This window comes from Charadrius vociferus, unplaced genomic scaffold, assembly GCF_000708025.1.
Source record: "Charadrius vociferus isolate BGI_N301 unplaced genomic scaffold, ASM70802v2 scaffold776, whole genome shotgun sequence".
Taxonomy (NCBI): Eukaryota; Metazoa; Chordata; class Aves; order Charadriiformes; family Charadriidae; genus Charadrius; species Charadrius vociferus.
In genome coordinates, this window is record NW_009648775.1 from 93,076 (window position 1) to 120,789 (window position 27,714).

The 27,714-nt window shown below is 48.1% G+C and overlaps 1 protein-coding gene across 1 annotated transcript in view; it reads right to left on the reverse strand.

The window, feature by feature from the left end:
- TBX5 (T-box 5) overlaps positions 1-27,714 on the reverse strand; it is a 52,662-nt gene that overhangs the window by 1,534 nt on the left and 23,414 nt on the right. The window contains exons 5-6 of the mRNA XM_009886735.1: positions 18,828-18,919; positions 7,416-7,642 (exon numbers count right to left, since the gene is read on the reverse strand). Of these exons, the coding sequence (XP_009885037.1) occupies positions 7,416-7,642; positions 18,828-18,919 (319 nt within the window). The remainder of the gene's footprint in view (positions 1-7,415; positions 7,643-18,827; positions 18,920-27,714) is intronic.

A 27,714-nucleotide genomic window follows, 5' to 3' on the forward strand; every position in this document is an offset into this window, starting at 1 on the left:
GCATTCCTGGCGCAGGCAGAAAAACATCCCACTTCACTTAAAGCCCTCTTGGCTGCACCCTTTTAACAGGAGTAAAATTCAAAAGAACTCCGCAAGAAACGGCCCTTTTCGGATTTTCTCAACCAACATATTTTGAGCTGTAATTTTTTTCACCGCCAAAATAAAAATAATAATAATAATAAATTAAAAAAAAAAACAGTTCCCCCCCAAAAAAGAGGACTAAAAGCATCTGCCCCCCAAGAAGCACTTGCCAAAACAGAGGTGTTGCTGCTGGGCTGCTCCAAGGTCTCAGCTTTGGGAGGTGCAGATGGAGGGCGCAGGCACCTTTTGTTTCTTGTAAACAGGCACACGCGCGCACCTTTATTGCTATAAGCAGCCGTGGGCTTTCTCCTGGAAGGTACACCCACCCTCCATGTAAAACAACCCATTACTCCCACTCAGGTGTGCTCCAAGCCCGGCTGGAACAACTGATAGTCTCCTTGGTGCGAGAACCCCGGAGAACATCGGGTACTGAGGTACACACCGTGAGGACTTTCCCTTTGGTGTCCTCCGGCTTTGTGATAGCATCTGCCCATAAATTCAGCTGGAGAGCCACAGACCCGTTACATGCCTCGGTCCCAGCAACGCAGATCCCCGATAATCAAGTTATCTTCCTCCTCTTAAATGGTGATGGAAATTAGGATGGGGTAAGCGAGAAACGCAATGCCTTCTTTAAAATAGCTGAACCAGTAAACAGAGGTGCAAAAGCGTCTCAATCTCCTTAATCCCCATCAGGTCCCTTTCACACGGGAGCGGCAGGGAGGATGGAGTCCCCCGAAAGACAAAAGCTGGAAGCGCAGGTCTGAGCTCCCACCCCAACAGGGGTCTGTGACAGGAGGTACATCTGGAAGAGCAGCCCGAGCTCTAGCTTTTACAGACAGCCTAAAAGTTTTGGATCCCTAACCCACCACTGAGTAATAAGAACACTAGGGTGGAAAAACAATGTCTTGTAAAATGAAGCATTGTTCTGCTAATAAAGTTTTCAGCATTAAACCGCATTACTCTGCTGGCATTAGAAATCATTGGCTTGGGGTTTGACTGTTTATTTTATTTTTATTTTTTTTTAAATATACAACACAAAGCAGTCAAACTCTGTTTTTTTTTTTCCGTTGTGTAAAAAACGCGCCTGACTTACAACCTGAGGTTGCTGATTTTTCCATTTAGCCCAGACGTTTCGCTGCCTGCCACAGCCCAGCCAGGCAGAGCTGCAGCTACGGATCCGCTTCCAGAATCCATCACAGGTGAAGAGAGGAAAAACAAAAACAACCAGCATTTCAGTGGAAACCCTATAGGTGCCCTCTCTTCCTCTGTAAGCTCCCGCAATCGCTCTGCTGGCCTCTTTAGAGCCAGGCTCACTGCCGTCATACGTGGAAAGGGCACCATCACCCCAGATTTTAAGATGTGTAAGGACACCATACACACCTCCAAAGAGGACACAGTGGCTAACGAAGGATTACAGCCTACCCTCATGTCTTCCGCCTGCACACTGGCCCCTCTTCCTTATGCTTTCCCCGCCTATGGAACCTCAAAGTGCTGGAGAGGAAAGAGAACAGTCCATCTTCATCATCAGATGGGATGACACAGACCAGAGATCCTCAGCTGGTGAATTTACACGGGCGCAGGCTCTCTAGTCTGATCTGGCATTCTTCCACCACCCCTCACAGAGGAGACCAGGGCCAGCACAGAGTAGGTGAAGTGCATCCCCTACGGTGTGTGGAAGAGATCTGGAGGTGGGAAGGGGACATCTTCAAGTAAGAGAACAGCAAAAGGAGGACAAGTTGAACATAGCTCTAACACAATGCTCGAGGCAGCAGTTTAAAGTCAACCCCACCTGCTCTAGAGCCTGGACAGTGCATCCCAAGGCCATAATCCTCTCCCAGAAGGTCCTCTCACCTCCTCAACATCAGCATAAGCAGGACACAGGAGGTAACTGTCTCGTCTGCTCCGGATTTGATTCTTGATGTTGGTTCTTTGATAGCACTTCGTTGTCCTTTTCCTGTTAGCCACTGAGCCCTAGGAGGTGCTGGGCACCTCTGGGAGATGCTGACCATCTTCCATGTTTATTGCTGTTCTTGGAAGCCAAGGGTAGCGATCCGCTCTTGTGACCAGCCCCTAGATACTGCTCAAACCTCAAAAAGCAAAAGGTTCTGCCAAGCAGGGGAAGCTGCCAGCGCTTGGGAGAAGCTGCTCCGAAGTGGATCCAAGGAAAACGGAGCCCACAGAATGGGGTGGAAACTGGCTCCCTCACAAGGAATTTGATGATCTATCTAATGAAGGAGCTTGAGCGAGAGCATAAGCAGTTCCAAGATTTCCGGTATTTACTACTTCCAGCTGGGTTGTAAATACCACACAAATGGCTTTTTAAATGGAATTTTCCCAATTCCAAGGTTAGGGCCGTCCAGAATGAAACGCAAACATGTAAAAACTCTGGACTTCAGGGTGCACCGGGCCCACCTCTTCCCCTGGTGCAAATCAGGAGAGTTCCTTTCCAATTCATGACAATCAGCTCCCTGGGACGGAAGACAATGAAGAATGGGACCCAACTGTTTTGGTTTTTAAAGCTCACCCACACTTCCAGGGCATTGCAGTAGGTTCATCCCAACTTTGTGAGGGAGATACAATGGGTGATTATCACTAACACTCTTGTTTCATCCCGTCTGGTTTCTAGCGTGCATCTAGCCCGAGCCTGAATAGCCAACGCCAGTGCGCAAGGCTGACAAGGGATGTCAGAGGAAAATAGAAAAAGATGGATTCAACCAAAATGGGCAGCCCTAAAGGGCAAAGAAGACGTACATCCTAGGACGTGAAACCTAAGACAAGCCGGTTATTTCAGCGACCGCACACTTTGCAAGACGGCTGCGTTGCATTGCAGGGGAACAATGACAGAAAGGGTCGTGGGGCAGGGACAGTCCAACACCGACAGCTGGAACCTCTTCCAGAGACAGCGAGGTGCCAGCGCTGCCTGCAGAGGCACAGGAGGCTCCTCCTGACAGGAGGGAGGGATGCTTACGTGGCTGAAACTACAGGACCACAAGCGATGTGGCTGCACATGAAAAGCTGGGTGCACACCAGCCCCCCGAATATCCCCCCACTATGCAGGCAGACTCTTCTTCACCCTCAGTGCCCAGCAGCCACCTTGCTCTGGGCTCCGCTGCATCTACCCAAGCTGCAAACACCTCCAGCTGCAGCACGGCTCAAGCCTTGACCAACTCATCGCATCTCCTAACATCAGCAGGACGAGCAGCACGTCCTCCAAGAAGACATCCCAGACTTGTCTTTTGTCCTACAGATTCTTTGGGTGAAAGAAAAGCTGGGTGGGATGAGGGAGAAATCAGTTCAACCAAGGAAGAGATCTATCCACCCTAGCAGCGCCTGTCCTTGTGGAGAAGGGGGAAAGGCATTGCTGTATCTCCACCGACCTCAGCAGAGCAGGAAGGAGACAAAAGATATATTCTTCCCCAAGGGCAGGGTCATGTCCAAGCTAGGTGGCTGAAGGATATGGTCCTCTCTGGTTGGAGCCAGTGGATTCCGCCACGTCCCTCTTCTCCCTCTGAGTGCCAACATGACAACTTTTATAACCTCCCCAGGGAGAGGCTGTTCCAGTCGCCTCCTGTTCAGCATCACAAGCATCCCAGAAATCTGCCAAGTGGTTGAGATTGTGTAAGGCTGGGAGGGAGCAGAGGTTTAGTGAGATGGCTTTTTAGTTCACAGGAAGTCTGAGGGAGAGGATAACACAAGGGAAAACAAGCCCCGATGCCCTAATTGGGACATGGGGCTAAAATGAAAGACAGAAAGCAAGCTGCCTGCTGCTATGTCCTCTTGGGCTTCTCCAAGCACAACAATGAGAGGGGGAGAGGTGGAGAACAACCAGAAGAAAAAAAAAAAGCAAAGCTCCAAGTGGTCTTTGTTGCAGCCTAAAAATCCACATCAAGAACTGAGGCCACTCCTTGGTAGGATACAGGATTGGAGTTAATCCATCCTCTCAAGACCAGTCTCTTTGTGAAATGCCATAAGCAATCTCAGCGTGGAGCTGGGATACAGTGCAGGATGCTTCTCGCCTTGAAGACTGCTGTTCCCCAGCCTTCAGCATGTTCAGAAGGTGCCTGGAGCGATGACCCCGTTGCACCACGCTGGGGTCGTTCCCAATGCTGCAACCTCACACTCCCATCCGCACACCAGAAATTGCCACATTTGGAGCTCTGGGATGTGTCCTTCCTTCCTTCCTTCCTCACCCAGAAGATCAGCTCCCTGAAGCAGAGGAGCCTTCAGAGATAACATCCCCTCACTGCCCCGCTGCTCTCCCCTAATGTTTTAAGTCCATATCAGATCTCCAGAGCGAATCCATCTTGACCTGACAGCTAAGAACAACACTGTCAACCACAGAGCTAAATCTTTGTCTTAGGTCACCAGGGAAGTAGAAGTTGAATAAGGTGCCTTTGAGTTGCATCGAACACAGACCTATTCTTAACCGAGCCTAAACCAAGACTTGACCTCCTGATTAAAAAGGATACACAGAAACATCATGAGATGTCAAAGCTGGAAGGAGCCCTGTCTGAGAGACTATCCTGGCAAACAGCGGTGGTATTTGTTACAGGAGATACAGACACCAGCTGGTCTCAAACCCGGTCAAATTGCCCTCTGCCCCTGCAAGCGCTTATCCATAACTGCAGCCTTCAGAAAAGGAAATCATCCACTTGAGGTAAATTCTAAACTGACTGAGGAGGACTCCGTGTTTGGGGAGTTGATGGTCCAAGAGGATCCACAATAATTCCAGTCCAGAAAATGGACAGAGGTGCATTAGGTGTGAGCACGCTCTTGCTTTCATTTTTTTCTTAGATGGTGAGGCTTGTTTAAAGTTATGCAGGAAAGCGGGAGAGCTGACAGGTGAAGCTTAATATTTCACTTATAAAGGAGAGGCTGGAAAAGGAAGAAAAGAGAGGAATATTATAGGTGAGGTTATATTCCCGAGTTCAATAAAGAGCCTCGCTCGGTGCTAGAAGAAAGTGCCACGCTCAGTCTGAGTTTGAGACGAAACCTTGGATCACGTTCTGATTTATCTGAACAGAATTGCTCATCTCCAGCGACTTCTCTTTTTTTTTTTTTTTTTTTTAATTAATTTCACTTTGCAAAGAGCTGCTTGGCAGCTTATGTTGGCTCTCTGTTTCCCATTAACTTTGTGTTTCTTTTCTTTAAGCCCTGGTGGCTGTTTTCGATTTACTAGATGCTTGGGGAGGGGGGAAAAAGGCACAGGGAGGAAAGCAGCGACTCAGGCTCCTGAGATGTACAGCTTCACGGAAGAAACCGGTGGTATGGGACAGGACGTCGCTTCTCTTTGATTAAAGCGTTTGGCGGCTTTGATAAAAGGCCGTTAACTGTTTGTGCCACTCAAGCCATCGTAGAGATAATGAGGGGCCATCAGCCCTCCAGAAGAGGACTCGCTTTTGCCAGTCTCCTGCACTTTCACAAGGGCCAAAAGGGGCCGGGCAGCTTATTACAGGGCAGATAGTCGTCTCTTTTGTGACAATAAGAGGAAGTGAGATAATTGGGGGATTGAGGGAAACCACCCATGGAGACACCACTTAGCGGGAATCCCAAAACTGGAAGGAAACCTCTGCTGATTCCTTATCACGTTACAATGCGGAGGCGAATGATGAATTGCCCTGCGGTGTGGGGACACGCAGCAGTCAGAGATTGTCCAAAGGGTTTGTTGCCATTTGGGCCAGCTTGTTTTGGTTAGTTTTTTGCAAAAGGGAAGAGGAGCGGCGAAAGCTCAGCTCCCAGGGCGAAGGAGCTCCAAGGACAGATCGCAGGCTGAGGGACATCAAGGGCGAACGGGACCTGCCTTTCCATCGCCAACCGCGGGGCTTGGCAGCGACCCGGCTGCGTCCTAAAGCCTCGCACCCACCCTCCCGCAGCAGCACGGGGGTAGCAAGGGCCGCACAACCCACCTCTGACCTTAGGGGACACTCTGGGAGCCCACTGTGGCTCCTTGTTCCCTACCTTACAGCTCGCTCAAGTCTAGCATCACCGTTTCCAGTCACAGGTTGGATACACTCTATACGAGCGCGAGGGTCTGCCTGGTCAGCCGGAGGGGTCAGAAAATGATGCCTCTGTTTTCCGCTGTTTGGCTCCATCTCGCATCAGGAAAATACTAGGATTTATGACCTTTTTTTGTTTTGTGGATGTACCTGTACACCACGCACGTGCTTTTACACATTCCAGGGATGCACCAAGGATGCGAGAGAGATTTCCACCGCCCTCCTGCCTCATCTGCCAGCGCTTCCCAGCGTCCGTTACCTTAGACGGTGTGCCTAACACTGCACATCCCGGCGCCCCAGGGGTTACCTTACTAAAAATAATGACATGTGGCTGACTGATAGGACCGTGCAGGGGAAGCGGGAAGGGATCTGCTGTGGGGAGAAGCTACCGGCCTGGAGAAATTCTCAGTGCACTCAAATGCCATGGTATGGGCTGACTCCTGTTAGCTTTTCCCATGCAAAATAGACTAAATCCGGAAAAAAGGGAGCAGGGGCAGGCAGTAATCGTCTCCTGCCCGCCCGATAGGGTTGGACTCGGGTCTGGAAATTCCCTATTTTCTTCTGAGTGTCTTGGGTGGAGGGGCTCTGAGGCTTCTTCTAGCTGAGTTCTGCACGTGTTTCTGCACCTCAGCATTCCCGTTGCTTTGGGAGAGGAAGGGAGAGACGGCAAACCTCTCGCTCCTGCCTGAGAACAATTATCCCATCGATACCACAGGGCTCTTCACGCCAGGACGAGCTGAGCAGTCAGTGTAAAGCCCTCACAGTTTGATCCCTGGAGCTCTGTCAAAGCAGGTCAGTCGCACCAGAGGGGAACGAACATGGATATCATGATTTTCAATCCCACGCCCCGTTCATTAGACCGAGCATTTAAGTGGAATTGCTTTCTGCATACCGACAACTGTCTCCCAACTGTGAGACCCTGAGTTGAAAACTGTGCAAAATCCAAGCTGTCAAGGTATCTCCGCTTGGAGATTAACCCTGTCTGAGGGGCTATGGAGACAGATAAGTCATCTTTATCTCCGGCACCAGCTATCCTACCCAATGTGGATTCAACACGGGTGAAAGGTACTGCCACCCCACAGCACCCCCCCCCCAAAAGCTCACTCCAGCAGTGGAGATGAGTTTCCAGGCAAAGATGGGTAAGATGAATTTCCCAGCCCAGCCTGGGGGTGCTGCCCACCTCCAGCACACGACCCGCATCCTTTGCTCATCCTCAAGCGTCACCGTAAAGCGGGCTGGGGCTCTCCAGCTCGTGGGCAAGGGGAAACATCAGAAAACAATGCTGACAGTCGCGTTAGGAAGGGGAAAGCGCCGATCGGGGAGCAGCCAAGGTCTGACCTTTTCTCTTGGTGCAGTGGTAGATCTGGCTGTGCTCCTGGGAGATGGGGTAGGGGTTGGCAGGCGGTAGCAGGTCCTGGGAGGTGCTCGACACCCCGTTCTCGCACTGGTACTGGGAGCCCAGGTTGGAAGAGGCGGAAAGGACCCTGGTCTCGCCACTGAAGGGGCTGTGATTCGAGGACACTTTTTGTCTCACTGTGCTCCTGGGAACAACCGGGTACTCTTTACTAAAAGCAAAGAAACAAACAAAAAACGAAAATAAAATAAATAATAAAAAAAAGAGAAGGCAGAGAAGCAATCAATTAATAAATAGATCAGTAGATTAATAAATGAAGGCAGCACATTAGTGTCATGGTATTTGTTTAGACTTTCAGGGAAACAGAGACATTCCTCCCAGGAGACTGCAGCCCCGTCACAATTTATCCACGCAGCACTCTTCTATTTCGCTTTCCTTTTAGTATCTTTCCCTTTAGATTCGCACATCTTCCACCGCAACTGCTACTTTACACCCATACATAAAATAGATATATGCAGTTATGGTGAAATACACAAGATTTATATTTACATATTACGGTAACATTTATAAATTATAGACTATTTATATTGTATATGTGGATGTGCACATGCATGTAAATAAAAACCTCGTTTCTGCCAAGCTGACTCGGAGATGGATTAAATATTTAGGTCTACCTTTACCCCCCTTATGGTCGTTGTCCCCATTCCTTTTCCCCAGGGGCTGCCAGCCTGGTTGTCCTACATGGGGGATCCCTGGACCAGAGAACAAGCTCCACTCCACTCCAGAGCGCTCAGAAAAGAGAAATAAATAAATCACCGAGACCCGATGCGCTCCAGAGCCACACGCCTCAGCAGAGTCAGGCGGGGAGAGTGAGCTCGCATGGAAAGTCTGCTTTGTTCCCTTGCTTTGAAATCTGGTTTGAAGCAAGGATGCTTCGCCAACGTTGGCTGGAAATCCCCTCTCCTACATGTTTTGGAGACATTTCTCCAAGCACATCGGCAATGTGGCTGGACAAGATTATTCCTGCTCTGCAGGGGGGGAGAACTGAAGTTGAGTAGGGGGTCTTGGAGACTTCAGGTGAGGTGTGAGCCTCCTCCTGGGCTGTCTCCAAGACAATGGAATGCTCCCTGAACCCAAGGACTTGCTAAAATGTGTAAAGGTGAGGTAGCACAGCAGCACCTCGCAAAGTGCTACCAGGCTCAGAGCAGCCATGAACCAAAGCCCAGATTCCAACACAAGCGTTCTTCTTTGAGGCCATAACCATTGGATAAAGCTGGCTTTGAGGTATCCTACCCACCTGCCCAAAAATCATTATGCTGGAGCAAGGGCAGATCCTTAAATCCCATCAACAAGCTCACCTGGCCACTTACACATGGAGGAAGAGGAGCACCGACTCTCCAATTACGCCCCTTAGAGAGGACCTATCACTGGAGCAACTCAGAACTTATTTACAAAATTTAACAATACCAATTATATAAACCTACTCACAGCAGGGAGCTTTCATCCAAACCACTGCTGTGGTGGCTGCCAGAAACATCAGCAACCGAGCTGTAATGGAGGGGAAACTCACCCAGGAGCTCAAAACCAAATAAATGTGTCTCTCATTGTGCCACGGAAGCTTTCCAAACCCTGGGCACTGGTGGCTTGCCAAGCAGAGCCTATTCCAAAGGTGGGGTTTCTTCCCCTGGAAGCCCAGCAGCTCCTCCCCGCAGGGCCGGCAGGAGCGTGGTTTTCCACCCACTTGGACTGGCTGACCAGGCAGCTTTTCCCCCAGAACTGAAGTCCAGGCTGAGCACAAGGAACACAAGAAAGATCGACCGGGAGGAAGCAGAGACTTATCCCTCAGATACGCAAGAAAGCAATGGATGCCAGGGTGTGTGGTGGGCTTCAGAGGACCTCTCTGCCTGTGGACACCTAGCACTAGCATTTGCATCCCAGGAGCTCTTGCTGGAAGGCAGATTTGGTGGTTTTTCTGAAGGTCAAGAGCTACGGCCTTCAAACCTCCTAGGTTCTAGGGGGTCTCTCAGCCCTACCAGGTCACAGTTTTGAGCTACCTGCTCCGGTCGCGCTCCACCTTCACATAGGAATCCTTATGGAAATAGGATCAGCGTGATACCCCAAAGCTGCATCCCCACCATGTTTCCCTTCCAAGGAGACAAGCCACAGGGAGGTGACACCTGGACTCTAGCTCTCCTTCCTAATGAGAGGCTGCTGGTTCCTTCTTCCTCAGCTCCAACACCACCAACTCCCCAAGAAGTGACAGAGCCTCTTTTTTTTTTTTCCCCCAGTGGGGTACCTATGGGCTACGGTGGAGGAGGAGCAGGGACATAGCATGGCATGACGCCACATCATGTTCTCTGTGGCTCTTCTGGAGGATGCAGAGATGACTGCTGTCAGTTTCTCCCTGCTTTGGTGGGGGAAGAATTGGATGTCTCTTTGGGATTGTCATCCTCTCCCCATTCACGCATGGGATTAGATCTGCATGGGGGTTCTTACAGTAAATTCTCAGGGTAGCTCATAGGGAACCCATCAACATCAGACCTTCACTGTGCGAAGCACCACACAAACGCTAAGAAGCCATCCCCATCCCAGATACTTCTCACTTAAATCTACACTTTCTCTGTCTCAATGGAGAGCTGAGAAGGGGAAAAGTAAACAATGTGACTGTTTTGTCTCGATAAAAAAAAAAAATATTTCCTTTCCACAAAGGAGCTGTACTCCTGAAACAGCAATATTTTTACCCTGAAGTGCCAACATAGGTGGTGCCAGGATCCCACACTCTCCTTGTGCACTGGGGACCAAATTCCTTTTCAGGCTGCCTTTCCCAGGGGACACGACAGCCCCCACGGCTGTCAGAGAGGACCGTGGTGCTCTGCGGGAGACACGGCGAGAACGGGGGAGTCACGCTGGAGAGGGAACAGGTTGGAGACACCAAGTTTCCAAACAGCCGTTCCCAGGAGGTATCGCAATGACTTCTCTCCAGACTGAAATATTTCCATTTCAGTCAAAACATGTTGGGGGCTATTTTTGCCAAAAAATCAACTATTTGAGGAGGGAGAGGAAGGAAAGTATTTTCTAACTAAATATCTAAAATATTCTCTTTCTTTCACTTTGCCATTTTTCTAGACACAAAAGCAGTTATCTCCATATTTCTACCTTTTTCTTCCTTACAGGAGCTGAGCTCTAATAAAGAGGTATCTTGGTACCTTGTAAAGCAACAGTCATCTTGAAACATTTATACTGTTTCCTGAGCCCACTCAATATGCAGTGTGCACAGCTACCGTGTTAGTTTGTCCTTCGGTCTTTAAAAATGTATCCGATTATTTTTATTTTTTTTTCTTTTTTCAGTGCCTAAAAGTCACTATTCCCAAAATAGCTGGTTGTAATCCTGGGCCATAGTTTAATGGAATGAAAGGTTTTGTTCACTGCTGGCACAAAACCATTCTTGTGCCCAGAAATTTTGCTGGCTAAAAAAAAAAAATTGTAGCAAAATAGGAAGGGGAAAAAAACAAAAAATAAAAAAAAGTGTTAAAGGTTGATTTACACAGGCCATATAGGAAATTGTCCACACAGCAAGGAAGAGCCTGTTGTTCTTGGGCCAGAACGTGAGTTAGTTGTACGTGGGGGTGTTAACAGGCTACATTTTTTTCACATTAAAAATTGTAAAATTAGAAGAAGAAGAAAGAAAAAAAATGGTTGGGGAAAGAATTTAAAAGGAAGGAAGCTGTCACAGGTCTATTTAAAGTCTATTGGAGGGTAATGATGAATATTCAGTTCCATGGCTGGTATATTACAATAGCAGAGGGGGACGAGGGGGAAGGAGGGAGCTGCATTGCGCAAGGTGCTGCCCGGTCTCTGTCCCACCAGGCTTCTACTGAAGGGCCACCAGGGGAGAACATTCCTCTGATTTTCACTAAAGCTTGGGGGAAGAAATCAGGGATGAGGTCCAAGTCTATAGTGAAGGCACTCGGTCCTGAAGTCTGGACTTCATTCTTAACTCCCACCTGGCCAGATGCTTCCCCCATACTATGGGTCTGACACCAGCTCTGCGCAACCATTTCGTAATAGCACAGATATTCCTCTTTAGGGTTCATCATATAACCCCGACCCTACAGATCGGGCCTTACAAGTGAATCCTTCCTGCGTTACCTGAGCACTTCCACCAAAAATCAGACCTCTGCCACACGGAATTAGTAACCTCAGTCCCATTTTCATACCTCATGACATCTTGCCCCTCCCTTGACCAAACGATGCCCTCACCATGAGATCTTGCACCACAAATTCCTATCTAGCAAAGGAGACAAAGGGGCAAATTCAAGAAGGTTTTGTAATCTCAGAGCCGGAAAACTTGTTGGCCTCTGCAAACTAATAAAAACTGTGGAAAAACAATAAATATAGACCTTTGCAAAGTGTCATCCAGTCCCCTTTCTTGCTTATCACTATGTTGTAAGAGAGTGTTAATTTCCAATGTATTTTCATCTGCAGACTTGAAGTTCCCTAATGCAAACGCAAAACCTTGCTACAAATCCCTTCAAAAATCCACAGTTTATAATCAGGAAGCATCTGCGTCGAAGCATCCAGTCCCTACTGGCCCTAAGCAAATTAATTTTGAAGATACTTCTGATATTTCCGCAATGTAGCATTATTATATACCAAGGCTCTCCAGAGCTGCTGTAGCTCATGGTAACAAGACTTCAAAAGGCTTATTAAATGTCAGGTCCTGAGGATCATACTGGTCCCTGTTCGAGGTCAAGATAAGGCATGATATGGAAGAGGATTTCCTCATGGTTAGCCGCTGCCATGTTCTTGCAGCATCTTTTGAAGCCCCTGGGCTAGGAACAGTCTAGATCTTGTTCACAACGGCAATTCCTAGTCTAAAATCTGACCAAAGGTATATGAGTGGCCAAACGCAGTGATTCCCCTCCGCTCTTTCCAGGTTGCCAGGAGATTTTAACTCCTCCTGGGTCAGTCACTACAAAAGGACAAACGTTATCCCTCCTGCCAATCCTATCCCCTCTACCCACCCACCCAGCACCCGTGGATACAGCGGTGCAGAATCAGACCCCAATTCCAGATGTGCAAATACAACGCAAAGGCATTTGGGTTTGTATTTCCCAACACGAGTCAGCCATAACAGACAGAGAAAAAGGAAGAGGGGAAAAAAGTGACTGGAATGAATATGCCATCACCCAGGAAAAAAAATAAACCAGAAAACAATTTTCAGTTGTCAATGTGCACCCATTTAGCTCATTTCCAGAATATTGAGATAAAACTGAACTGCTCTCAAGACACCGTCGGGAGAGCCTGAAGTGGATAAAATACAGCAGGAAAGGACTTGGTAGGAGAGGAACTACTGAGTACTTCCTTCGGTCTTACCTCAGAACAAATATGAGCTCTCTGCACGGAGATTGAAGGCCACCCCACAGAATGGGATGTCTATTAATACAAGTCAAACTGTCCACTGAGAAATAAGGGATGCTGTTCACTGCAGCATATCAACATATCAAACGTTCTTGGCAGAATAGAAGGGTCCAATAACACTGCTTCGGGTGCACGCGTGGTATGTTAACAACCGGTGCTTCCATCTCTCATCTGAGCAGTGGAGCCCAAAGAGATCACTGCAACAAACCCGAGAACCAGCACTGAAAAGAATCATCTGGAGATCCAAAGCTATCATTGTCAGGTAAATAAAAAGCTAGATTCCCGTAGACAAATGCTGCTGTTCACGTGGGAGTAAGAGGAACACAAGAGGAGATGCAGAATGCGTGTTGGCCAACAGAGAGAACATCAGCATCCCTTCATCCTGGGCTGAGCTTCTGCAGATCAAGTCCTGTGATCCCCCAAAGAAGGGGCAATGGAGGAACCTGCAGCTACATCTTGAGCTGACTTTCTCACTTTAAAAGAGATGTGGATACACTCCAGTGAAGACTGTAGAGCCTTATGTTGGATTTCATCTGAATTCCATCAAATTCTGTAGAATACAGTTCAAGCCTACAGTTTCCACTGGTGCTTTGACCATAAAAAAAGATTTCCTTGGGGACGTTTGCTGGAGGAAAGCGTCATCTCTCCAACAGATGTTATAACTCTAAGTCTCACACTGAAAATGTTTCAGACAGCATGTGGCTCTTGGGAGATTTCAGTGACAGAACACAGGAAACAAAAGTGGATGTAAAGATGCAATGAGAAGATGCAAGAAGAGCAAGGTCATTGGCAGTGGACCGAGACCTACTTGCATTAGTCAGACCGGTGCCCGTCAGTCCAACAGGATGTTAACATGCTGAGGTGGGCAACCCTTTTGGAGCCTGGAGGCTCATCCATTTATTCTACTGGCACCCCAAAACGCACCGCCTTCTCCGTTATGCCAGCTCTGAATGATGGTACTGATTTTATGTCCTTTGTGTCTGGCCCAGTTTCTGCTCTCAGTTACACCAGGAAATCTTTGGAATAATTCCTTTGGAGCCAGGAAGATTACTGTGGATTAACGCCAAAGGCAGCAAACTATGGCTTACGATCTTTGACAGAGAAAACACATACATAACGTCGAACTACACTGCCACCCTTTTCTTTGTCGAGTAGATCATTCTAGATCTTTGACTCGCTTTGAAAGGGCCCAGGATACTCATCAAGGGAACTAAGTGCCACCCTTTCACGTAATCATCTTTCCTCTCAAAAGCTTTCCCAATAAGAAGCTTCAAGGACTAATTGCATTAATTTGAATGAACAGTAACTAGGGCCTGAGACTTCCAGAAGCTCTTCAGCACCCATAATAACCGCCGAAGACAATGGGAGTTGCAGACGATCAGCAAAAATTGGTTAAAGGGTTTAACAGAATTGCTCTTTTACAGTGCTCTAGCCCCAGACCCACAAACACTTCTCCCCTGCTGTCTTTTGGCAGCCCCAGATTAAAAAAATATAAAAGCTACGGCTCGCATGCAACCCCCCGAATCACCCAATAGCCATGGTTTATTAACACAGCTCCGCTGACTCCCGTGCAGGGGGAATTTTAAGGGCAGAGTCCTACACTGGCAGCTGCAATGCAGATCTCATCGTCTCTCTGCATAAGCTTCACCCTCTGCGGATTTCTGCTGCGTGTTTTGCTCTTGCTCTCCACACCAAATTCCCCTTGGCACAGGCAGAAGTTTCTAAGCGGAGACAAAAGGAATTTTTACAGTACAGCGGGGCAAGAGATCTGAAAGGAATACTTTGCCTAAAATTCCCAGCATCACAACTACATAATCTTTACCCGATTTATGTTTTTCAACTGGAGCATGACCACAGGATACAGATGCAGTATAACTCACATCCCTCGACATATTTTCCTCTAGCCTGTTTTCTTTTTTCTTGTGGTTTGGTTGGTTTTGTGTTTTTTTTTTTAAATCAGTAACAAAGTTGGTCTCATGCTCAGAAACCTGAAAACTTGAAAAAAAACCCTATCTTCCCAGAGTACTCATCCTGTCAAAGAAATTGCTAACAGGGTCCCGTGTGTCTCAGGAAAAAAAGGGCATGGTGGGGGGATATGAACATGTACGAGAAGTTTGTGTTCACTGGAATTTGGATCTATCTGGAGCTTGTGGCTATTCTCTTTGAATGAAATCACCTGCTGCTGAAAGGCTTAATATCACCACTGAATGAAGTTTTCTACCTAGACAAACTTATCAACTTTTCTTCTGGGAAACCAGAGGAGAAAAACCAAGACGGAGGCCTTGCAAAGGAGAGGGCTGGGCTTACAAAGACACCCCTGTCCACCCTGCAGAGCTCCTGTCCCCAGAGGCCAACGCATTACTGCTCTTGCTTGGCCAGAGCATGTGGAGGCACCCAGAGATAGAAGCAAAGTCCTCAATGAGGCACCCGAGACCTCTCTCTGAGCTCACTCTTGGAGCTGGATGTTGTCTTTCTTCCCTGCTTCATCTTCCTTCCTCTCAGCCCCTACCATTATGCCAGGGGTAGGTGTTCAACGGACGAATCATCAGGCCGAGTCTCCACCAGCACCTTCACCCCACTGCAAGACCTGCTCCGAAATGCATGAGACAATTTTGGACCCAGTAAACTGGTCTCCCTCCCATCCTCTGACAGCCAAAGGTGCAAGGACACCACCAGAGCTGGCCAGGTGGCAATTTTTTCTATGGGGATGGACTTTATCTCATGTCATTTTAGCTATTTAGAAGGCAGACATCTGTTCTACGCAAACCATCCAGACCCCTCAGGTGAAACAGGCAGAGGGAGGGCTCCTCACCCACCCTGCCATCCATGGGGAGAGCTCTCAAAGGAGAGCTTTGCTCTCTGAACGTGCCCATCACACTCTGCTTTGCGCAGAGGGACCCAAGGCACCAGCCCAGCCTGGGGACGCTGCTTCTAGACGGCATCTTCAACCCCCCCCCAACACCTACTCCCCTCTGATCCAAGCCCGGCACAACATGGTAGGACCTGGAGGTTTAGGTCTTGAGCAAGGCTCAGAGCTCCAAGGCTGCTCCGAGGCGGGCGAGCGTAAGGGGTGAGCAGCAGGACACACTTTGGCCATAGCTGGGGCCAGCTTTCCCCAAAAACGGGGTGCCACAAGGCAGGTTCACGCACTGGGATGGGTCAGCGCTGCCTCCCAACCTCCTCTGCTGGGGTTTGCTTCTCTCAGGGCTGCTCTCAGCTGGGAGATGCTCCTCCGCCATAACTCAGTGGCGGGGAATTAAGAAACGTTTGAGATTTAAATAAAGAATACACAGAGGTGCCGAAGCTTTCCTCAGCATGAAAAATTCATTCCCTCCACAGCTATACCCCTTAACGAGATGATCAGTGACCTGATGAATGTCAGGTCACCGGTTTCCGGTACAAAAGGCTGTGCGCCGCTTTAAAAAAAAAAAAAAAAAAGCTTTTTTTTTTTTCTAAGCTACTTTTTTTCTATAATGAAGAAACAGCACTAAAAATACATCCCACCGTACTCTCTGAGGGCATAACCAGACATCACTCCACTGAAGCCAAGGTAGATATACCTAGACCTGCCAGCTGGGGAGTGGGTCCATCACTGGGAAACAACTCCACTACCTCTACGCACACACACATATATTCCTATATTAAAATAATTTTTTTAACGTATTTAATTATATTTTAATATATATTTTTATATGAAACCTATATAAACCCACACAGGTAGGTCATACTTCTCTAAGACACTCAATCCTGAATGGTTCTTTATCTTATATATACATATTTGATTTATTTTATATATGTTCTCATATATTTTTATATATATAATTTGTATATATTCAGATATATATAAAAAACCACAAAGGTGGACGCATAGTTGTCTAATTTTCAACCTTGAATGGGCCTTTGTTTTACTATAATAATCTTATCCTGCTCTCCCTTTAAAAAAAAAAAAAAAAAAAAGACATCTTTGTAAAGGTACACAGCCATTTCTATGCTATCTGTGCAGAGGATAAGTCATTAAGGAAGCGAGCATCAGAAACTATCCCGTAAAGCCAACGCTGTGGATTTTAACCCTTTCAATCCCGCCAGGCCTGAGCGGGTGTATTTATATATTCCGAGTGTTTCTGTTCACTGTATCATCGACCGTGACCGCGGGCCCGCATAAAAATGCCGAGCAATTTTTAGCACAAGCTCCGCGTGGCTAGATGCCATGCTCTTCGTATGGCACGAAGCCCTTCTAATAGTCCTCCCTGTTTTACCTCCTCCCTCCCGCTCCAAAAAAACCCCCACGATGAATGTAAACCTTCAAATCTTTCCATCGACCGTAATGAAAGGGTAGTTTAGCAGGAAAAAAAAAAAAAAATATGCGGGGGACATCGTTACTTAAGTTCCAGTAGAGGTTGGGAGGTTGGCACAGGAGGGAAGGAGAGGGAGGGTAAAAAAAAAAAAAGCTATTTCAAGTGGTAGTGCACCCATAAATAAATAAATATTGACATATTATGCCAGGATCTGTGCTGTCGTTGGAAAGGGAGGGCAGGCGGGGAACACAAGGCACATTCAGAAGACCACAGAGATGATTTAGATTGAGAAGAGCGTTATATATATATATATTTATATATTTTTAATATGTATTTGTTTATATATATTTATTGGCTTTTCTGGGTCTGAGCCTGAAAACGTTTGCGCGCAGGAGGACGTTTGCCCATCTGAGTAGGGTTAAGCCTTTGCAGGATTACAGGCGTTATTTGTTGCCTGCCGGTGCGATTTGCGTGGCTACGGAGAGCCAGGCTCAGGTCTCCAACTATGGCAACCAGAAGAGACCTCTGCATCTGCACCAGCGTCTGTGCTCCAGCCCGCACTGACCACCTACAGCCAGGTCCCGGGAGGGTGGTGGAGAGAACCCTCCCAGCAGAAGGTGACAACGCAGGTCCCTACGGCCCTCCACCAAGATCCAGCTCTGCTGGTCCCAAAGAATATGGGATCTGAGCCGCTCCTGCCCTCCTGGATGGAAAATGCTATATTGAGCGCCTACATCTGTCTTAGGTATAATCATGGGTATGGCACTGTTCCTGCAAAACATTTGCACCAGGAAGCAACTTGACACACGGACAAAGTTCCAAGTGAAGTGAAAGGCATGAAGTTAATTACCGGCAGGACTTGACATTTAGAAAAGGACTTGAAACGGGATTTTTTTTAAACAGGATTTAGGCTTGATTTTCAGCTTAAGTACTTACATCCAAAACTGAGATTCAAAAAGACCTCTTCAGCCACCTGGCCCCGGAGATCCCAACATTTTCTAATACCTTCCTTCTTCAACCTGAAACCACCATGCCTATGCTCCTGCTCTGCACATCCAGAACCGACCAGGCAAACATTCCCCTCCTGCCAAAGACCCTCTGAAAGCCAGAAACCAGCACAAGGTAGGTCTCCACACCGAGACCTCCAGAGGCGTCTGGAGCATCCTTAACAAACCTGCTCCCAGAACAGGGCTGAGAGCTTTTTGTCTTTAAAGCACTGCCACCTGGAGAGAATAAAGAATACCCAACAGCTCTTCCACAGTAGCCCAATGACCGGAGCTTCTCAGAGCCAGTCCAAGTCCCTTGTTGCTGTAACCAGGTTTAAGCCCACAAGCAGCCGCAGAGACATCTGTTTAGCACAAAGCTAGAGGTTGTTCTGGATGGGGACAAGTCAGAAAGAAACACAAGGTCCCTGCGGCCAAGAGGACAACCCACAAGTGAGAATCTGCCTCCGTAACCCAGCAGTTAAGGCATTCGCCTCGCAGTGGGAAGTCCTGGATTTTGGCCCCACGTCCTGATGATATATCAACAGCTTGACGTAGAATGCGCAGGCAGATGCCAGAGAAGGGACTGTCACTAAGTCCTGGCTTAGCTCAAGCCACAAGTGACATGCAAAGCAAACCCCAGGCAGATTTGGGGCGGGGGAGCTGAGTGGGTCCCCACGACGGAGGCACGCGTTACCTCTGCATCCTGGACATCCTGTGGAGCTCCATGTCATCACTGCCGCGGAAACCTTTCGCAAAAGGGTTGTTCTCGATCTTTAACTGCGTGATCTGAAAGGGAGGAAACACAACGGGTTCATCACAAGTCCAAGGCATGGCCTGGGAGAGAGGGGATATTGTTTATTAAACCCAAGCCAATGGGGATGGGGGGGAAAATGCAGCTTTTGGGAACTCAAGACATCCTTCAGCTCAGGAATTGTCCACTCCAGATGGGCTCTCCTCTAGATCCTTTACACTGGAAAAATATCTCTTGTCAACAACCTCTCACTTCTCTCAAGCTCGTCCTGTAACTAACACGTGGGACTGCACACACATACACATAAATTTCTCTCTGGAGGACATCCGCTCTCATAGTTACTTACTTTCTTTTTGCTGCTGGGACAGTCGGGGCTGCACTGACCAGAGGACCAGGGGTGAAAGTCATACTGCCTGAACAAATCCCACCGACACCAACAAGTATTTTCTCATCAATGTACAGCCACAACCAAGACCTCACCTCTCAGACCCTGCATCCCCTCACTCAGCCTGGTAAGACTCCCCCTTTCTGTATTTCAGACCGGCTAAATGTGCTCCAGCTGCTCTGCATCTGACACCCTTCCCCAACCAGCCCCACACCTGTAAGCACTAACTGGAAAGGACTAACTGCCTGAGGTTCTCGGAGGGCAGCTCCACCTCCGACCATCGTGCTCTGGAGGAATACTCAGCTCCCTGTTAATTCTAGAAGGAATTAAGAGGGACTGGTCTACCAGTAGACAGGTACAACAGGTACAACCAGGTAGTTGGCTACCTTCGGCATCTACCGTTTGCTGGGATGAATCCCCCTCGGGCTCTTACCTTTGGTCCTCTTACAACATTTAAGTTAAACATTTAAAGCAGCTGCTGTGCCGAACGTACCCTTATCTGAAACAACTGTGTTGCTCAAAGAGGTGCCATCCTCTCCTTCACACACCTCTCCTGAGGACTTTGGTGAGTAGGTTCTCTCAAGCCAGGGCTTGCCATTTAAGCAAATGTTAACTGTGGACCAACAACATTAACAAATGCCCCGCGATCTCGTACAAAGTCGCTCTGCCTTGCCAAATTTTTTGCTAACACTTCAGTGTCTTTGCAGAGCAGGACAGAGTCCGGATCGGGTGTAATCTGCCTTAATTGAGTGCCAACCTCACACCAGCTGCTCCTCCAGAACTCGCGCGGCAAAGCAAATGCAGCACGAGCTCCGGCTCATTCAGCAAAAACACAATCATACACCCGCTTATATATGAAATAAATCTGTCCACAGCCCAAGTTTGCAATCAGTGAACACCAGCCTTGGAGGAGGAGGAGGAGGAAGAGGAGAGGATGAGTCTCTGTGCAAAGTCCCAGAGCCTTCAGCTTATTTTTAATATTCAAGCAGAAGAGGCAACAGTTCCCCTTCTTCTCTTTCTCCATCCCCGCCTGGCAGTCCAAGCCCTCAGCCAAGGAGTTGCACTTGCCCAGGAGGAAAGACAACCCTGTGTTTGCGCCACTGGAGGAACTTCATGCGCTTACCACATTTTGTGGAAACACTGTCCTTCCTTCCTATTGAGAGTCAGCCAACGGGAAGGAAAGAGCTCAAGATTAATGGCGGTAGAACAGAGAGAGGTTCATGTTCACCAAGTCAAGCACGCACAACTGGACCCACCTCTTTGCCAAAATTCAAAGAGAAAATTCTGGCTCGGCTAGTGTCAATAGCAAACCCCGCCAGGTGTCTGCGCGACCAGATTATTTCGCTGTTTTCTCATTTTATAGCATATTTTTTTCCAAAGGCCATTTATTTATTTGCCATTTTTGCCCGGTTCAACCCCAAATCTCACGCAAAGACCCCATCACCCTTACGCTTGTCCACCATGAGTATTGTCATTAAATCAGGACCTAATTTAGTACATAATCAGGGCATTGCCTTTTTTTTCGTCACGCATTTCAGATTTCAAAGAGAAGGGTGAACAAACAATCTATTTGGTCCAATTTGCCATTTGAGCTGTTCTCTAGCAGTAAAACAGGGGCGTGTTTTATAATTAAAAGCTCCTAATAATTAGGCAACCAGCCGTGTATTTTGCAAAGAAACTGCCTATCAGTTTCCATCGGAGCGGTGGTGGCGTTTCTACAATGAATAATAGGCATTATTCAACTTTTTGAATGTTTCTATGCAATTTGCATTCTGAAGCGCACTAAATGTACGAGTTGTCCTCACTTGCCGAACCCAATGGCAATATTTGCTTGCATAAGTGAAGTCCTTCACTGAGTGAGGATTTACAGTATTGGCACCGGCACACAAATGTACAAAGGGCCGGATTCATCCCAACCTAACCGAAGGCATTTTAACCAAGGCGCCTGCACTGGGAACCTCGTCTCCTGGTGTTCCTGTTGGAATCAGATGGGGACTGCCAGAGGGCACTGGGGCTCTGAGGTGGGTAGCATTGCCTTCACAGGTCCCCAACGCTCTCCATTCACTGGAGAAGGAGCCGTCAACACGGCTAATTTAAGGACCTCAGCTGAATGCCCTGTTTGATGAATCAAGCCTTTAATGACCCACAAAATGTCGGACAACATATCGTATGGGACCTCGATCTTGCAAATATGTTGCTTTATGAGTAGAGAAGTCCCCTAACTCCCACCGGGAAGACTCGTTCAAGCAACGGCATTAACGTATATGTTGGTGGCAGAAAGCCCCATGTGAAGCACAGCTAACTTCAGCCTCCTTAAAATTAAAGATCTGCTAGGCTGAAGGCATCTAGAAACCAGGGTCTGAAGAAGGTTTTAAATTAGGTCTCAACTCTTCCATGGATTTCAAAAAGCTTTCAAGAGCAAAGTTTCTGTAGATGATAACTTATGGCATAAAAGTTACTAAGTACTAAGCCCGGAGAGTCCAAGCCAGATTTAGCAAAATCACACAAAACAAAGCAGAAAATAGAGAAAAAGTTGGTGAATCCCCGGTTTAGAAAATAGTCTGTGGAAGATATTTTGTTTGGCCCATTTTTGTCTGACTTACAACTATTTCAGAGGTGGAAAAGCAAACGAACGGGTGGAAATAACCTTCTTCTGGATCAATTTTGCCATAGCGAAACTTTGTTTAATTGACTGTAACTCATTGGGGAGGGGGGGAAGAAAAAGCTGTCAGAAAGTCAAATGACAATTACATCATGAAAAATAAAAAAAAAAATACAACGTCCCATGGTCATTAAGACCGAATGCCCGAGGTGAAATTATATAGCACAGATTCAATAAAACTGTAGGGCTTTGTTTATGTATTTGTTACTGAAAGAAACTGATGGCAAAGTTCGCTTCTGACCACTGATTTCTAAAGCTGCTGCGGACCCTTCTGAGACAAGAGCTTTCCAGGGTGAAGCCTTCCACATTTACACTTTTCAGAGCTTGTCTGACCTATGGGTTCATCTTCACTTTAACGGGAAGCGACAGTTCCCAATGAAATCTCGGCGCCGCTCATCTGCACTCCTTTCTCTGGGCTAACTGACCACAAAGCGCTTCTGCTGAGACATTTCCAACGGCATCTTTTAGCTCCAGCATGATAAAATTTAGCTTTACATCTAGTTAGGTCGAGGAAAGACTCTTTACTTTTTTTTTTCCCCTTTTTTTTTTTTTTTTGCACAGCCATGTATTTATATGGGTATGTGTGTCTACAGCCTCATGAATATTTTTATGGTCAGGGACAAAACTACCACTTAGTATGACTTTTTGCTAAGCACTTGCCAGAATAAGATTTTTTCTCAATTGCTTCTAACTTTACAAATCTTTGTTAGGGCTGAAATGTTCCACATCAAGTGTCTGCCTTGGTCTTTTTATTTAAGTATTTTATTTTATTTTACTATCAACTAGTCCCACGTCTTTCGAGCACTCGAGCTAAGGGAAAACCCACCACCCTCTTGAGCTCTTCCAAAACTGTCCTAAAGGCCGGGCATTTTGGAAAAGGAACTTCATGTTCTGCAAGGAGAGGGGAATCCTTAGTTTCTGATCTCTCTTCTTGTGAACATCTGCCCCATTTGGACAACTTAAACGCCGGCGTGGGGAAAAAAAAATCACCATTCAGGTCACCCTATTTAGTGATTAATAGGTTGAGGTGATTATCCTTGAGCTGAGCACGCACGGACTTCCCCGGGCCGTGGGGATACGTGCTGTCCCTGCCCTGCAGGTGACCGTGGTCCTGCTCAGCTTGGCAGAGATGGGCCGGGACCATCCCCGCCACCGCCGCAGCTGGCTGTGCTGGGACAAACTGGGAGGCCGGGCTTCAGGCTTGAAAGCACAGAGCCTTTTTCTTTTTGCGCTCTCACATACCCCAGGTGGAAACCAAGTCAGTGCGGAGGAGGAGGAGGAGGAGGAAGCCAAACCAGAGCAGGGGGAAGGAGAGAAATAGATGAAGACAAGGTGCCTGCTGAGACTCCGTACATCTGGCTGGGCCAAACGGAGGAGCTGGATGGGGAGCTGGGACTCGGAGCCTGAGGTAAAGGCCAGGGGAAGCGGGGGGGCTGCTGGCAAGGGGGAGAAGATGCCAAACCCAGAAGCCAGTGAAGGAAATGGGAGGGATTGAGAGCCAGTGGCTGGTGGGAGGTACTGGTGCGAGACAGAGGGGCTCATTGAGGAGGCTGTTGGCTGAACTGGGAGACAAGAACGGAGGATGAGAAGAGACAGACCTTGCACAGTGTGGGGTTGGGGGGAAGGAGGTGGGAGTGGGGCTGGAGAGAGATAAGGAATCCCTGCAGAGCTTGAGCAGGGGGCCTGAATCAAGGACCGAAAGGGGCCGGGGGCTCGGGGCTGGCTGAGCACCCTGTCCTGGGGCAGCCAGGGACAAGACTGAGGACAAAGGGACAGAGGGAGACAGGACCGGTTCAGACGAACACAAGACCTCTTGAAGGAAGCGCTCGCCCACCAAAGCCTAGAACAGGACTAAGGATTTAAGAGTAGAGATGTGAAGAGCCCCAGCGAGGGTCAGTGAGAAGAGAAGAGAAGAGCTCACTGCGGTCCCTGAATGACTGAGGGCTGCGGAGAAGCCACCAGTCCTGGCAATGAAGAGGACATACGTGGTCTCACCTTGGTTAACACCAGGGAGCGCTCGGGGGACCCCCTATGGAGAGAAGCCTGCCCTAAGTAAGGAGAGAGACTGCCCCTTCTTGCCATGGGGGTGGGAAGACACGGGGCCAATGGCCTCAGGTTGGGCAGGGAGAGTTTGGGGGACTGGACCAGGTCCAGCCTCTGCACAGAGACTCTGTGGGATGTCAGCCAGGCCACCACACTGATAGCCTCTACTGAAGTGATGGAGGTGACTACCTGCAACCAAAGCCACGGAGAACTGAGTTCTCAGAGCAAAACCACCTGAGCCCAAGGACCTGCCCGACTCCAGCAATGGCTATGCCTACACAACCCTGCGAGATGCCTCCACAGAGCGACAAAAGGCCACGTGCCCGCAGGAGAACCTCACAGGCAGCTCTCCAAAATTCAGCAGAACAGAAAGCCAGTTGACCAACTTAACAGCGTTCTTTCAATACAGGGGTCTTTCTGGGGCTGGGATGAACCTATATATTCAGAAAGCCCACGCAGCGTGTTCCTCTACGTGCACTGACTATTGGGGAGATGATCAGATTAGTCTTCAGCCAGGCTCTTCCCTGCTTCTCTGAGTTGCTACGGTGCACATAGAATTTTTAGGTGCCTGCAGCATCCCGGCTGGGGCTAATGTTTCCTTAAAAAGAATTTTGGGCTACCAAGAATGTTAAATAACGTTGGGGTCAAAAAAAAAAAAAAAATCAGCATAAAACCGGATATCCTGAGGGGGAAAAACCAATATAATGCCCAAGTCGAGCTAACGGGGAAAGTAGGTTGTAAAAATTAATGAGAATAATTGTTGTGAATTCTTGCTTTTGAAAGAACCCTCATGAGGGCAGAACCTTAATTATTTCTGTCTATTAGGGTTCATTTCCTGGTCCTAAGCAGCCAGCTAGTACCTAATAAATACAGGCTAGTAACACAATGATTTAAGCTACAGCAAAATGGTACTTAACTGCAGGGGAAGTTAATATTTGGGAATCAACCTGATTGCAAGCACCCATTGTGTAAACGGCGAGGAAATGAAATGCGCATGTGACCTATTTTAACACCTCGATATTTCGGGGGTATTTTCTCAGGGCTGCAGAGAGGGGGGGGGGTGGGGGGGAGGTGGTCGGCCAAGCTGCTGACAACCGCACTGAAAACTTTACCTAAACTTTCTTGGTAGCTTAAGCCTCCTTCTTGGGGAGCAGAGCTGGGGAGGGAGAGATCCCAGCGGGCTTAAAAATCTTTTCAAGATGTCTGAACTATCAGGGGAAATAAGCGCAAGCCCTATGTTGGGATTGCAGCTGCGCTATTGAAATAAATTGAGGGATCTGAAATGGGGCAGGTATTTCTATAAGCTGCGCGAGCACAGACTCAAACGCATCTGCGGGCAAGTCATACCATTAATACCGTAATATAATTCACCTATAACATAGCTCTGGAAACCTAAAGCACATCCACCTATAATCTGTTTGTGTATGTGTGCGCGTAGAATACGTGGGTGTGTAAAAACTATGCGTAAAATATGTTGGTGTATATAAATTGTGATTGTGCGGATAGGAAGGTTCGCGTGAAGGATGCGCTACAGGTGCTGGGTGGAAGTGAGAGAGAGATGGCTGTAAATGGGGAAAAAAAATAGGTAGCGCAGTGACAAAGAGATGTGGGGATGGATGGGCGGACCCTCTTTGGGGAGCTCGATGCAGACAGACGCAGACCGGTAGGACTGCGATCGTTTACGGCCACGGGAAATGCAGTCCGCATCGCAAAATGAAAATAGGGTTTGCCAAGCGATATCTCAGCTGTGAAAGCAGAACTCGGGTTTCTGCCTGTGGAAAAGACCCCGCTTGCCACTCGACTGAGCTGAAGGATGTTACTCCCTCCTCACAGCCCGCATCTGCAACAGCATCAGCTGCGCGTCGCCTCAGCCCCGGTATTATTCTCCATCTGCACTGGGGCAAGCTACAAATTTTATTCCCTTCCCTGGAGGGAGATGCCATTTAGGGTAGATCATTCCCTGGTTTATTTTTATGGCTCTATCTTTCTCAGTTGGGTCTTTATCTTGGGGCTACAGCCGCTCATTATTTGTTCCCCCAACGATTCCGCGCAGCAAGAAGAGGAATCGCGTGTGTCGGGTGGAGAAACACAAGGGAACAGGAGCGGGGTGTGTAAAATATGTAGTGGTGTCTGCGTGCGTGTGCATGTGTCTGCTGGGATGCGAGCGCGTGTGTGTCTGTAGGGATTCATGCGTTTGTCAGTGCGTATGTTTTGACAGAGACGGATACGCAGATGTCATTTCTTATCAACCAGATGTTGTTGATTTACAATCAAATATTCCTGCTCCTCCTAATATGGCAGTTTTCCCAAACTACTGTACTTACATGTTTCTGCTTTGCTTTTGGTTTATTTGCATGATCTTTTTTTTTTTTGTCTATAAAACAGTTCTATTTTTCTTCAAAGGAAAGCAGTTAAATTCAGGTCTGTTTTCTCAGAGGGAAATGCCTTTAAAGCGAGCAGTGTGTCCTGTTTTATTAACTCCCAGTTCTATTAATATTATATTCTTTCTCCGAATCCATCAAGCAGAAGTTAAACTTGATTTTATAGCATCCACAGCGGAGTTATAATTTAAGGCATAATTTGGCGAGGACTCAATTTGGATTCAGTTTGCTAGTCCTGGTTGTGCCAACAGCTCCTATTTTAAAGGGCAGGGAAGTATTTTCTTTTCTCCCTAATTACGGTGAAACACTCTTTCTCCAGCCTACCTCTGCTCTCTGCCTCTCCCGTGCCAACTGATGGACGGAGGAAACGCAATCGCTTCGCGCAGGTTTAGGAGCTTCCTACTTACATCTCCAGGAAAGCATCCAGGATTTGTCTGGGGTGTTAAATGACCTTTCTCCGTTTGAAAAAAAAAAAAAAAAAAACAAAAACCCAAGTGCACAATTTCAGTCGCTCAAGCGCAAAAGAGCCATCCTACCTGCCTGTAAGTACCAGGAAAACCTTGGAGTAATCATTTTCTATGCAATTTGGGGAGGAATTTGCCTTTTTTTTTTTTTCCCCCCAAAGGAAAATTGGCTTTTTGTGGGGCTCTGCCCTAGAGAGGGGACAAAGGCGAGGGGCAGTTGGTGAAAGGTGTCGCTAAATACCTCTGCTGAGAACTACCCCAGTCCTGTGCATTCCTCCTCCTCCTCCCTCGCTGGGTGGGGAAGCCCAAAAGCCAAGCAGGGGATGAAGAAGGGGGCAGCGGGAACCCACACGTGTCCACCCTGCGGCACCCTAAGAAAACCTTATTTAACACGTTTGGGGGTGGGTTTTTGGTTGGTTTGGGGTTGGTTTGTTTGTTTTTTCGCTTTGTTTTGCTTGGGCAGGCAGGGAGCTGATTTCAGGCATGGAGCCTCCCTTTCCTTCCACAGCCAGCTGGCTGCCAAGCCTGCAGCCCCCCGCCCCCCCGCAGGCCCAACCGGGGCAGGATCCCTTCCCCGGACAAAGGGGCGGCAGCCCCGGGGTTATCAGTGCCCCGGCCGCGGAGGGGAGCGCCGGGCTCCCTTCTCCAGATTACAAGGCCTTGACCCATGCACGGGGGGAAAGAAGATAAAGCCAACTTCCTCAGTTGGTCGTCTCCTCTCGGAGCAAACCATCCTGTTGAGCTAATTCCCCCCTCGGCTCGCCCGAAGCCCCGGCGTTAAATGCTTTGTCTGTGTCGCAAGGAATAACAGAGGGGATGGGACAGATGCGCAGTGAAGGGTAAAGGGGAAGGGGGATGAAAGGGGAAGAAGGATGGAGAAGAAGGGGAAGAAGGA